General features: G+C 40.2%; 1 protein-coding gene across 4 annotated transcripts in view; it reads right to left on the reverse strand.

Annotated features, from left to right (window-relative positions):
- Positions 1 to 3139, reverse strand: part of kif21b (kinesin family member 21B) — an 89725-nt gene extending 86586 nt beyond the window's left edge. For 2 of the 4 annotated variants that reach the window (XM_024262071.2, XM_024262069.2), the window contains exon 1: positions 2709 to 3137. In XM_024262071.2, the coding sequence (XP_024117839.1) occupies positions 2709 to 2749 (41 nt within the window). In that variant the 5' untranslated portion in view covers positions 2750 to 3137. Of the gene's footprint in view, positions 1 to 2708 lie in introns of all 4 variants that reach the window. The other 2 variants (XM_024262067.2, XM_024262068.2) reach the window with 2 other exon arrangements.
- Between the last annotated feature and the right edge of the window lie 10892 nt (positions 3140 to 14031).

Raw genomic sequence — 14031 nt, forward strand, 5'->3', positions numbered from 1 at the left:
GACTGAACAGTTTCTCTGCGGACACGTCTTCTGCTGATGTGAAGTGAGTATGAACTCGAGCAGCAGGAAGCAGAGATCAATATGCAAATAAAAGTTTACACAAAGCCCATAACTCTCCTGTCAACTTTCGCCCGGCGAGAGCTGAATTATTAGCGTTGGTGGGGGCGGCGAGCACACGAGGGCCACTTCTAATGTAAAGCTTTCAATCAGCGAGGAAGGTGAAGTGAAACTGCACGCCTGCATGTCTGCGTGCTCTAACGGATCTACTTATCCCTGCAGCAGACTTCGTAAATGAAAACAGATGCATAAAGATGCAAAAAGCGGGAGCCACTTAATCACATGGATGCAGTCATGAATGCAGACGCAGAAAACAGGAGTGACGCTCATTTACTGCTTTCAGAGATGCGGTTGGACCGTCACCGTTGACCTCAACGTCCTGCTCTGCTGCACGGAGAGGCACCACGTGGCAACACTGAAACCCCGGCCCTCCTGATCAGAGGATTACTTTCGTTAGAGCACGTGTGTCAAAGGCAAGGCCCAGGGGCCGGATCCGGCCCTCCGGGTAGTTATAACTGGCCCTCCAGATCATTTTACTTTATTGTTATTAATGGTCTGATGTTATCTTGCGCTTTTTTCCAACTTGTATAATTTTGACTAAATATATTGTTACGGAGAGTAAAATATTGAAAGTTATTTAAGGTTTAAGTTGATTTATTCTGGAATAATATTCCTGCCTGTTTATTATTCATAATTATGTTATGTTAAGTTACGGTTTTAAAGTTTTAAAAATTAGCATTCTGATAGCTTTTTGAAATATTTTGGCAATTTTGGCATTTACTAAGATTTTTCATGTTATTTTGGAGTTTAGCTAATATTTCAGCTACACGCTAGCTGTTTTGGTTTATTTTGGCTTTTGGGTTTTTTTAGGCTGTTCTGGAATTTAGCTAAAATTTCAGCTACATGGTAGCTGTTTTGGCTAATTAAGGCTTTTTAAAAGTTTTTTAGGCTGTTTTGGAGCCAGGCTAATATTTACATGCTAGGTGTATTGGCTTATTTAGGCTTTTGTTTGGTTTTTTTTTTTTACGCCGTTTTGGGGTTTAGCCAATATTTCAGCTACATGCTAGCTGTTTTGGCTAATTTATGGTTTTATGTGTTTAGGTTGTTTTGTAGTTTAGCTAATATTTCCGCTAGATGCTACCTGCTTTGGCTAATTAAGGCTTTTCAAAAGTTTTGCAGGCTATTTTGGAGCCAGGCAAATATTTACATGCTAGCTGTTTTGGCTAATTTAGGCTTTTCAAAAGTTTTGCAGGCTATTTTGGAGCCAGGCAAATATTTACATGCTAGCTGTTTTGGCTAATTTAGGCTTTTTCTGTTTTTTATGCTATTTTGAAGTTTAGCTTTTTTTTCAGCTACATGGTAACTGTTTTTTTAAGTTTGAAGCTAATTTGGCCTTTAGCTAATATTTTATCTGGCTATCTGTTTTTGCGTTTTAGCTATCAATTTCAGCATCTTCAGCTATCAGCACTAGCATCTTCAGCAGCTAAATTCAGCTTACAGCATTCACACTAGCATTATCACAGGTAATGCTATATATCTAGTTCATAATTATGTTAAAAAGTTACAGTTTTAAAGTTTTAAAAATGTAGTTTTAGTGTGTTCAATAAATGTTTATCATGTTTGTCCTGCGACCTAAGGTATGTTTTGGATTTTGGCCCCTTGTGCGATTGAGTTTGACACCCCTGATCTAGAGGGATAAAAGGACAGACTTGGAGGCAGCTGGGGGTAAAATGCTGAGCATGTGACAGGAAGTTCCTTCTGTTTATTTGCCCACTTCCCTCTTTAAAAGAGCAGACTTCTCTGAGGGAAAGCGTGCACAAATTCTGCTGAGTTTCAAAAAGTGTTCGATAACTTCATCTGAGCTGCAGCCACAAACCCAGTTTCTTTTTCACATTTTTATTCCTCCCTCTCGTCATCCAACGCCACTTCCTGTTACAGTCGGGGTTGTGAACAAGCACAAAGCAGATTCACTGGAAACTGAAGCAGCCCCCCCCCAGAAGAGGGGGGGGGGTAGAGACTTAAGTCATTCCTTGAAAAGGTCACTCCAAATGACCCCCAGACCCCCTGCTGAGCTCAATCAATGGACATCAAATGACTTCTTGATGAAGAGCTGCTGTTTTTACACACGTGCACGCATGGAGGCAACACTTTATGATGGGACAAAGTCTCCTCCTCGCCTCCTGTGATTACAATCTGAAAGTAAATCCTCTGATTTAACCGATGCGTCCTCAACCAGTGACTGCTGCTGGGGAGGGAGTCTGTCTTTGTGCGTTTTCCTCTAGTTCCTTCACTGCTGCTCATGCACGTGCGAGCTGAGGGTTGGCCCCTCCTGGATCAGGTGTTTTCACAAAGGTGAGGGGTCTGTGAGGACGATTAGACAACGTGGTTTTGCAGAGAGACGCCCTTTCTCCTCCCTGCGCCTCCGTGCACCTGCCTGCAGCTGGCCGCGTGTCAAAGCCCTCGCGGGCTCGCTTCACGCACCTCTAACTGCAGACTCATGTTTGCCTGATCGATGAAGTCGCGGTAAAAGCCGCAGATGCGTGATTTCCGTGTGATCCGGGCGCGCGGAGGACGCATCTGTGCGGAGCGCCTGCGGGCGCAGACACAATGTGGTCTGCTGAGGTCGGCACACTTCCAGCAGACAGACTTACCTCAACGCAACCTTCACGCAGCAGTCGCCCTGGCTCGCCATGATCGATCGGTCTGTCGGTAACGCTGTGCGGTCCTGAAAGTGTGCAGGAGCGGGCGTCAAGACCTGCCGGCGATGCGGTGCCGCACCGGGACTCCCCGCGTCTGGCTGCTGCTGCCGCCCGCCGCGGCGGTCATGTCTGCCCGTCACGTCACGCAGTCCGAGCTGCTTCCCTCCTCTTCGTTCCGCGGAGCGTCTCCGCCGCTACATCCTGTTCGAGCGGCGAACGTGCGCCTGTCTGCCCGCCTGCCTGTGTGTCTGCGGCCGCGGCGCTTCTGTGCGCGGCGATCACGCAGGAGGAACTGGAGGGGCTGCTGCTGCCTTCACGGGCTGTCGGAAATGACACGACTCTGTTGAGACTGCCAAAACGAGTTCCACTGGAGATTTACAACAAAAAACTAACCTCATCATTTTTTAAACTTTTTTCATTGTTTGCAATAACATTTTATTCAACTATATTTTTAAAAAAAGGGGAAAAAAAGTCATTCATTCAGGGGCGGAGCTACAACATTTTATATAGAGGGTCAAGAGGGGGTCAAATGAGAGCGGAAGGTCATAAAAAATCAGAAATACATATTTCAAAAAGTATTATTATTGTTACTTGTAATAAAATTTAAAAAGCTGTTATTTTAGACTACTTATGTGAAACAGTTGCAAAAAAGAAAAAAAATAGTGTACAAGTTCTTGAAAGCCCAGGGGGCGGAGCAAAACATTTGTGGTGCTCAAGATTTCATTTATTTATCCCTTTTGTCATTTTTGCAATCCTTAAATGTTGTTCGAATCTACAATTCCAAAATTGAGTGTCTAGAAATTTCCCAGAAGTCTTTGCGTAAAAACTAGCGTGAATTGATGCTAACTAGATTAGCAAATATAGACCATAATGCATTGCGTTTGAACAGTTTTTGCAAAATTGATTAGATTTTCACTTTGTGAAATCTGTGATGTCATATCGCATTTCAAAAAAACGAAAGAAAAGTAGTCTGCATGGTGTTTGAATTACTTTTAAATTCCAGGACACTAGATAGTTTAAATAATTTTAGTTCAAGCTAAGCACAGAAAGCAGGATCATCTGCAAATGAAATTTAATATCCCTCTTTTTTTGGGGGGGGGGTTGCTGGAGCCTATCCCAATTACTGTTGAGTCAGGGGTCTGCAAAATTTTATGCTAAAAGATCCATTTGGTCTGTTTTTTTACTGACCAAAACCCAGTGAAAGCCACAAACTTCCATTTTACCATTTAAAATATACAAATTATGTTTTTGTGACAATTAAGCCATTTATTTTTTTTTTCAATTCTTTGTTTATTAGTTTTTTCTTTAAAATGGAACATTACAATTAAACATTACAAACTTTAGGGATGTATGCCTTCTTTGCATTAGGAATGAAATAAAAAACTCAGGTTCAGTCTCAAAAAGCAAAGCAAAATATGATTGTATGCATATCCAAGTCAATCCATGTTTCAAATAAAATCTCCTCTTAAAGGTGTTACATACTCAATCCAGCTTTTCCATTTTTCATGAAAGACCTCTTGTTGCAGTCTTATGCAAAAAGTAATCCTCTCCATTTTATAGACATCATAAACAATATTAATCCAGTCATTAAGTGAAGGCCTTTGAGGATTCAACCATTTTCTTGTGATAGCTTTCCTTGCTGTCGCACTCAGTATTTGAAACAAATATTTCTTCTTTCGTGTGCCATGTTCTTCTTCCAAACATCCTAGATATAGAGTCTCCAGTGTGAACGGGATGTCAATTAAGCCATTTAAGTGACCATTAACCCTTTCACTTCAATTGTTTTTTTTTAAACTGTGATGTCCCTTAGAGGGAATAAGTAGCAGGGAAAAAAATTGATGATTTTTTTTCTCTTTTGTGTAGTTAAAGGGTTAGTAAAAGACCTTTTTTCCTTTAACTTCAATTTTTAGAAATAAAAATGTTCTAGTTAGTAACTGGCACCAGACAGAAACTAAAAAAAAATGTTTTTTTTCTAAAAAATTGAAGTAAAAAAAAAAAATCTGTTTACTATCAGGTACGCAACAGTTAGTAACCATAAAAAAAATGTATTTTTACCTCAATTTTTGGGGAAAAAAATGTACTTCAATTTTTTTTCCTTCAATGTCCCTTTAGGGCCTCCATACCTTGGGGAGTAATCAGGATTTTTAAAAACATGTTTTCTAAATGTGCTCCACCATTTGGTTGAGCAGACAGTTAAAGGGTTAAGTCACTTAGTTATTCGTTTTTTGAATTTAGCTTTTAAGTATATACAAAAATCAAAAGTTGTCATAAACTTAAGTTCTTTTACTTTGGACAGCAGCATGTTCAAGTTCCTTTCAAAATAAAATACTCCGTGTGTCGAATAAGATGATCCTGCTGCAGATGAAAAATGCAAGAAAGTCAAACATGGACATTTTCATAATAACTTTGGTGCACCGTCACTCTTTTTCTCTTTTACAATCAAATACAAACATGATGTTGGTGTAGAATCCAGTTTTCAGAAAAATGTTTGAGGCTCACATGTAAATAATGAGATACTCTAAGAAAAAACAACTTTGACAGTAGAATTTACCATTATTTTACTGAATTGTCTGACAAGTCAAAAATCTAAACTAAAAACAAAACTACTAAACTATTATTTATTCAGTTTGTTTGCAGTGATCATGAAAGAGCACCATGTGGCTCCGGAGCCTCAGGTTGCAGACCCCTGTGTGAGGTGAAGGTGGGACAGGTCGCCGGTCTGTCCCAGGACACACAATCACTCCCACACACACACCGAGGAACACTTTAGTAGCCTCTGTAGCAGGTTTTTGGACTGTGGAGGGAAAACACACACGTGCACGGGGAGAACACGCACGGAAATGTCCCGGTCCGGATTTGAACCAAGTGAAGCAAGACCACTAACCACTGCACCGTACTCGTTTCTGTTAAAATAAGTTATTTCTTAATCTAAACAAGGTTTAAATTAACAACTATAAACTCATATTTTAAAAAAGAGGCTGACAATTCATCAAAGAGTTCAGGTGTCGAAGTTGTTGGGATCTTCTTTCATGTGAAGCACTCCTCTTGAGGGCCGTTAAGCTCGTTTTTCACACCAGGTCAACACGTTTGACCCCAAATCCAGCCTGGAATGCAGAAGCTGACTCTTCTGGTTTTGGACTGTCCCTCCATACATCTGTTCTTTGATTTAATGCGATTGTTATTTGGATGTTATCTTCATAACTGGATAATTTTGCTGCACCATTTCCTCGATTGTGAGATGGGAAAGAACTTTTGATGTGCAGTTTTTCTGTTGAGGCAGCAGCAGAGCTTAGAGACACTTAACAAGCCGTACAGACGGATGGCTCTGATCCAGGGCTGCTCTCAAACCTCTTGTGCTGAGAAGAGTGTTATAAATGTCTAAGTGAGCCCTGAAAGCAACGCTTTGTGCTTGATTGTCATGGCATGCAGCCAATTGCCCGGTCCTCTTAATACCCTATCAGCTGTTCTAAAGCAGGGCTGGCCCCGCCCACAAACACACCCACTAAAGCTGCATGTTTCCAGGCTGTGAAGGATGCTGTTCTTTGACCCGCCCTGAAGCCCTGAAGCCCTGAAGCCCTGAAGCCCTGAAGCCCTGAAGCCCTGAAGCCGAGCTGTGGCAGGAGTGGATGGGAGGGAAGTGACTCTGAACATTCTTCCCTTTGCAGATAAACGTTTCTTCAAAAGAGGAAACTCTGATCCTTTCTCTTGTTGGAGCCAAACACAACTTCCCTTCCTCAGTTTTCCTCACTCTCTTCAGGCACTGGGGTTTCAGCAGCCTTCCTTTTTATGTCTATAAACCTTTAGGTTCACGTTTGACTACTTTAAAAGGTCTGTATCAAACAAAATCTATTTTTTGAGCTTTCAAACCTGTTTTGTTTTCTGAGACATAGTATCTGCAGAGCGGCATTATACTGAGATCTGAGCGGAGAGCTCAAGCCCCGCCCACTTACTTTCTACATCACAAATATGCTCTTTTTTTAATTGTATTTGTATTTCTACTCCTAATTCACAATTGTAATAAAATAAATACTCAGAAATGCAATATTTTCATGGTATTCTGCACAGCATCAGACTCTTCTCCTCCTCCAGTAAACCAGATCGATGGTTGACTGATAAGGCAGCTGCTAACTGCAGGCTAACTGCTACCTGCTAGCACGTTCCTGTTCCAATATCTGCTGCTGAAAGAAGCTCCTCGAAGTTCAAAGTTAAGACAGTTGTAAAACAATCCACAGATCTTTGTAAAAACATTTTTAAAAACATTAAAAAAGTTATATTTATGTGGATATTAGTTTTTTAATATCTCACTTTTATAAGTTAATGTCACTTGGTTACATGTTTTATTAAATACTTTAAGCTGTTTACTGTACATTGTTTTGAAATATTTGAGTCTGTGTGGACAGGCCACGCCCCTTTAGACTAGCATTCTCACCTGAAAGTAATTATGAGAATCTTCCAAGATTTTGTTTTAAGTAAAAAAAAAATCCTAAAAATTGAAGTAATTTTTTTCTTAAAAAATTGAAGCAAAAAATGTTTTTTTCAAAAAATCCAAGTAAACTTTTTTTTCTAAAAATGTGTTTTTTTCCTAAAATTTGAAGTGAAAAAAAGTTTTGTCTAAAATTGAAGTATTTTTTTTACTTCAAAATAAAAAAATACATTTTTTGAAATATTGAAATATGTGTTTTTTAGAAATTTAAGTATCTTTTTAACTGAATATTTTTTTTCTAAAAATGGAAGTACATTTTTTTCTACATTTGAAATTAAAAAAGTGTTTTTTTCTGAAAGTTGAAATAATTTTTTTCTAATAATTGAAGTTAAAAAGTGTTGTGTCTTAAAACTTAAGTAAAAAAATTTTTTTTTCTAAAAATTGAAGAACTTTTTTTTAAATGAAGTAAAGATTTTTTTATCTAAAAATTAAAGTCTATTATTTTCTAATTACTGAAGTAAAAAATGTTTTTCTAAAAATTGAGGTAAATGTTTTTTCTGTATACTAACTGGTGTGTATGGAGAGTGACCACTTAGTTTACTAGTTACTATCTGGTGCGCATGAATTAGTATTTCATGCGCACCAGATAGTAACTTTTTTTTTTTTTGCTTTTTTTTCACTTTAGTTTTTTGAAAAAAAAAAAAAAAAAAAGAACTTAATTTTCTTTTATTTTTACATCAATGTCCCTTTAGGGACTCCATAAAAATCTGCAAGCATCTTTTTTACATGTCAGGGTCTGTTTTTGCGGTGCTGGCTGCTCGTGTGATGGATGGAACCTGGTGGCTGTTAGTGCCGTGCACGCAGCGACGCTGGATTCCACGCAGGATTAACACCCAGTTATGAGGACAAAGCGGATCTGCACTGTAACTGGGACGGCAGAGCAAACAAATACAGGCGCTGTGCAGAAGCCCGATCCCACCTCGTTCCTTCAGCTTCACTCTTCAGACCAACTCAGTGGAAGTAAAATAGGCCGCCCTGCTTTTCTGAGCCAACGTTGAAGCTCTTTCTGTCCTCTTCAGGCATGTTTTTAAATCCGCTCTGGATTCCTCTTCTTCAGCACATTTTTAACCACTCTGCGTGTGGGTTTAAGACCCTGCAGATGTTTTAATTTAGCATTTTTCTAAGTCCTCATATTTAGAATGTTATACAGTCAAATGAAGTGAATCCTTTTTGCACAGAAGTGTTCAGATGCAGTCTTTTTTGGGGGGTAATCTGTGATTTCATGGTCACCAACACACATTTGCACGCTCCATTCTGATTCATTTGTTAAATTTGGCTCTAAAGGATAAAGATGAGTCACATCTCTCAAGTCTTTCTGTTCTATTTTCAATGCAATCAATATATGGAATTAAAAAAATGAAGGAACTTCCTGTCTCCTTTGACTACTTGAATGAGAAAAAAAATGAGAGGTGGAAGATGAAGGTGCACTCTGACGCAGTCTCCATCCTCCTCCTTATACTTTGATGTGCCCATAATCCCTTGCATGTGTTTCTATATTTGGCTCGGAAGCTCCAAAACCTAATCTTCTCGCTCTTTGTTGTGACAAAACGGTTAGAATTGGCCAGGATCTCAGTGCTCTGCCCCACAGAGAAATTAGCAGCGTTGCCATCAAATCGAGCATTTGCATCGGTCCTCATTGTGTTTGTCTGAATGTAAAGACCTGAGTGAGGCTGGAAAAACTGTGCCCAGATGCTGGATCATGTCTGAGCATCACAGAGGAGCTGCATGTGTGTCAGTGTGAAGCAGAGCTGCTTGATCTTGGCAGTGCTGGACCCCCCGATGGGTTTTGTCCTCCCATCCTGCAGAGCCTGAACCTCAAAGTTATTTTTACGAAAAGCATCTAAGTCATAATAAAAATACATGAAAGAAAATTTGTATTGATCCTTTTACCATAAAGTGCACATTAAGTCACATATAGCAATGAAGAGAATAATAAATATAAGTTTAAAATATGCTTTATATCGAGCTCAGTGATCTGTATTTATGAGTAAAAAGTTAGATTGGATTTCTGTGGAATAAAAGCGTGCAGGAGCCCAGCCAGCAAGGCCAAGTGGACCCCATATGGTTTAAAAGTGGTCAGAAAATGTGGACCCCAAATGGGTTTGTCCATAGTTTCTGTGGTGGTCCCACCTGTTTGCCCACATTAGCTTAGGTGGGCACTCAGTGGGTTGCTCGCTAAGCTAGCCAGCCTACTGGTAGATGGCCTAGCATGCTAGCAAGTTCCATTGTAGTGAGCTACCGAGCTACGCTGCATCGAGCTAGCGACCACCCCTGTAGCAAGCTAGCAAGCTCCGCTGTAGTGAGCTAGCGATCTCCGCTATATCAGGCTAGCAAACTCAGCTGCAGCAAGGTTCACTGTAGTAAGCTACCAAGCTCCACTGTTTCAAACTAGCGAGCTCTGCTATAGCAAGTTCCGCTGTAGTGAGTTAGCGAGGTCTGCTGTAGCGAGCTAACAAGCTCCGCTGTATCAAGCTGGTAAGCTGCACTGTATCGAGTTAGCGAGCCCCGCTGTATCAGGCTAGCAAGCTCAGCTGCAGCAAGCTCCACTGGGGTGAGCTAGCGAACTCTGCTGTAGTGAGCTAGAGAGGTCTGCTGTATCGTGCTTGTGAGCTCTGCAAACTAGCGAGCTCTGCTGTAGCAAGCTAAGCAGCTCCGCTGTGTCAAGGTAGTGAGCTAACAAGCTCCGCTCTATCAAGCTAGCGAGCTCTGCTATAGCAAGTTCCGCTGTATCGAGCTATTGAGATCTGCTGTAGTAAACTCTGCTTTAGCGAGCTAGCGGGCTCCGATGTAGCGAGCTAGCAAGGTCTGCTGTAGTAAACTCTGTTATAGCGAGCAAGCTAAGTCCGCTGCAGCAAGCTAGTGAGCTCCGTTTTCCACTGTGCAGTAGGCTAGCATAGCGAGCTAACCCACTGAGTGTCCATTAAGGCCAATGTGGGCAAACAGGTGGGACCACCACAGAAACTGTGGACAAACCCATTTGGGACCCACATTTTCTGAACACTTTTAAACCATCTGTGGACCACTTGGCCTTGCTGGCTGGTTGAGGTTGATTGTAACCTGTAAGAGTTCATGTTAAATGTAGCAGAAAACAGCATCTTTTCTGTGTGGACTTTATGAATGCTCGTTTGTTTCTGCGTTGCCGTGACAGACCAACAAAGCGCCAGTGGCGGCCCGCCTCCCACTGACAGCTACAAGGTCGATCTCCCCAACAACCCAAAACGGGGAGAAGAAGCATGTAAAGAAAACAGTGTGAGTGAAAATACTTCAGCCTTTTTACACAAAGAAAACTTTGATCCGTCATAAAGAATCAAGTAGAATGAAAACAAATGTTGTCAGGGTTAACAGCCTCGATTTATTTTGCTAAACAAGTGTTGGAAAGTGAAAACGACTGCATGGAGAACCTTAAATGCCCCTGAAGGAGCACAATTCTTTTGACAGTCAAGCATGGAGGTAGGAGCTTCATCATAGGACTGTGCCAAAATTCAACTCCAATCATGTCATTCTCTTGGACATATTTTCTGCGGAGCGGCAGTAGTTAATCAGAAAACTACCTCTGGGAGAGACCATTGGCATGGAGCAGGGGTGTCAAACTCAATCACACAAGGGGCCAAAACAGACCGTAGGTCGCAGGCTGAACAGGATAAACATTTATTGAACTCTAAAACTACATTTTTAAAACGAGAACTTTTTAACATAATAATGAACTGGATATATAGCATCACCAGAGTAAATTCAAGTGTGAATGCTGTAAGCTGAATTTGGCCCCAGAAGATGCTAGTGCTGATAGCTGAAGATGCTGGAGTTGATAGCTAAAAACGCAGAAGCTGATAGCCAGCTAATATTTTGGCCAAATTAGCCTTAAAAACTAAAAAAAAACAAAACAAACAAACAAAAAAAAACATTAGGTTAGCTATAACAGCTAGCAGGTAGCTGAAAAAATAGTTAAACTTTAAAATATCCTACAAAAACTTACAGGCTAGTCAAAACAGCTAGCGTGTAAATATTAGCTTAACTCCAAAGCAGCCTAAAAAACTTTAAAAAAGAAAAGCCTAAATTAGCCAACAGTTAGCATGTAGCTGAAATATTAGCTAAACTCCAAAATAGCCTAAAAAATCTTAGTAAATGCCAAAATAGTCCAAAAAGCTATCATAATGCCAATGTTTAAAACTCTAACATCATTATGAATAATAAAAAGACAGGAATATTATTCTAGAATAAATCAACTTAAACCTTAAATAACTTTCATTTTTTTACTCTCCATAAAAGTATATATTGCCAAAATTATACAAGTTGAAATAAGTGCAAGATAACATCGGGTCATTAATAACAATACAATAAAAAGATCTGGAGGGCTGGATTTAATTACCCGGGGGGCCGGATCGGCCCCCGGGCCTTGACTTTGACACATTTAGCATGGAGCAACCCCGCCCCCCTTCCCTTCCATTTTGCTAAGCAGAGCAGGTAGCTCGCACTAGCGTATTTTCTACGTCACAAATAAAGTGTTTTTTAATCTGCATTTTTTTCCTCTGCTCCTGATTCACAATGATTTGAATAAAGAAATACTTGGAAATTATATTTTTAAGCCTAATTTTCTTCATTTAGGTCCTCCATTGTGAGAAAAAACTCCCTCAAGGACATGAGTAGTGATGATCCTGAAGAGGATGAATCTTCCAGCGGCGCAGAGAATCGTAGCGACAGTCCATCAGTCAAATATGTAGTGACTGACTCAGCATTTCGACTTTTAGGAAAGTGCACCATGAAGTAGTTCCGTTTCTTACCCCCGGGGCCTTTCCTGACCCACACTTTTCCGCCCCACCCCCCCCAGCTCGGCGGAGAGCGAGCAGCGACCGCGCTGGAGGCTTGAAGGTGCCTCACAGCGGCGGGGGGCTGCAGAGGAGTGATGATGTTTATTGACAGAGTTAGTTCTGCTACAGAGAGCATCCAAGCAAGTGTGTGTGTTGATGTGAGCAGAGGAGGTCAGGGAGGGCGGAGTCCTGCGCCTCCAGCACGCTGCATGCTCTTTGCATCACGGAGACTAATGGACTCTATCTGTGTCAGCTACAGGACAGAACTTCTCTGAGAGAAGGTCTCCATTCCGTCTGCGCCCAAAGAACAAGGAGATGGAACTTATTAACACCAACCCCTTTTTTTAAGTATCTTATTAAGTAGAAAACAAAAGGATCAAATTATTTAAAGTGGTAAAGATTGACTGCCATCCTACCCCACGACCTATCATCCTGTCTGCATAAGGGCATCCTGGACCCTGTTTCTATGGAAACCGCCTCTAAAGGAGGCAGGAAGAAAGGGACAGGAAGAGGTGCTGAAATGGCAGAAAAGACTCTTTGTGTTTGCCGCCGCTTTCAGAGCGAAACGGCCCAAAGACAGAACAGACAAAGAGCTTCCACCTGAAGCAGAAGATGAAGAGGGGAAAGAGCGAAGCATCGCCGGGGGCTACAATTCCACTCCTAAAGCCAAAGCTTTCAGCCCACCAACACTGTTATTTTGCTGTTTGATGGCTTAATTATTAAAATTAACCCCAAAAACTAAATAAATTTATAGAAGGAATGAAATTCAAAGCCCTGTTCAGACGACACACCCGCCGACGTTCACACCGTCTCACAAACACGCCATGAAATCTCACTCCATTTTGTGTCAGAAAATTGGATTGCTGCTCCAGATAACTTGATTACAAACAGCCTCTGCCTCACTCTGGGGCTGTGCCACTTAATAAAGCTTAAGTGCAAAGGCACATCAGTGTGTTCACACACACACATGCAGATCTGCAACCTGTTTCATGCAGGATACAGAGCGAAAATACACCAAGGATGTTTGGTAGATGAGGGATCTTTGGGACATTTACTGAATTCTGTTTTTGCCAAATAAAGAATATGTGCAGAATAAATAGTTCTCAAAAATATTCCTTTAAAAGCTTTAGATGCTTAGTAAAAATGTTTGCTTTTTGTGAAGAAAACACATTTTAACTTTAACTGTTGATATTTCTGAAGAAAAAATTTGACCTGAAAATGAAATTATTTCATAAAACTACAACTTTTGTGTGTCAAAGCAAAATATATTATCAAAAAAATGTGAAAATAGAACATGATCATAATAAGTCCCACCAATACATAGTTGAACTCTTCTTTAGTTTGGAGCAAATATCAAATTATAAGACATTTTTTTTTGCTTTTAACAAAGACAAATAAGGTTCTAAATTAACTTATTATTATTATTGTATTAAATTTTGTTAAACTTATTAATTTTTTTAAGAAGGAAGATGGTCATCCAATGAGACACACATCAGATCAAACTTTACTTTTATTTTCAGGGGTTTAAACTCCTAAAATATTTGCAGCAGAGGAAATGAGGACAGGGCGGAGCTCTTTGGCTCCATCTAGTGTCGAGCGGTGGAACAGCATCCTAGGTTGTCAGAAGGTCATTCTGGACTGAAATCAGATCAAAGATCATTTTAGATCAGGCAAAAACCAAACAAATATTTGTGTTTGATCTTCAGTAACCAAATTTAGCTCTCAGGTGCTTAAAGCATTGCTTTGATATTAAATTAAAACAACACGTCTTTTTTTTCAAAAGTTCTGCTCCATGATGAGAACTGGTAAATAATTTTCACAGTAATTAGGAATATAATTTTTTATATATAGTAATCTAATAAATATGTATAAATGACTAATTTAATGTTTTAGTTGATAAAATGTTGGATGGTGATGAAACAAAACACACAGATCGGAGGTAACAAATAAACTTTGACTGAACTTAGTTAACCTCCCAGTTCCCAAA

The sequence above is a fragment of the Oryzias melastigma genome, linkage group LG5, assembly GCF_002922805.2.
Source record: "Oryzias melastigma strain HK-1 linkage group LG5, ASM292280v2, whole genome shotgun sequence".
Taxonomy (NCBI): domain Eukaryota; kingdom Metazoa; phylum Chordata; class Actinopteri; order Beloniformes; family Adrianichthyidae; genus Oryzias; species Oryzias melastigma.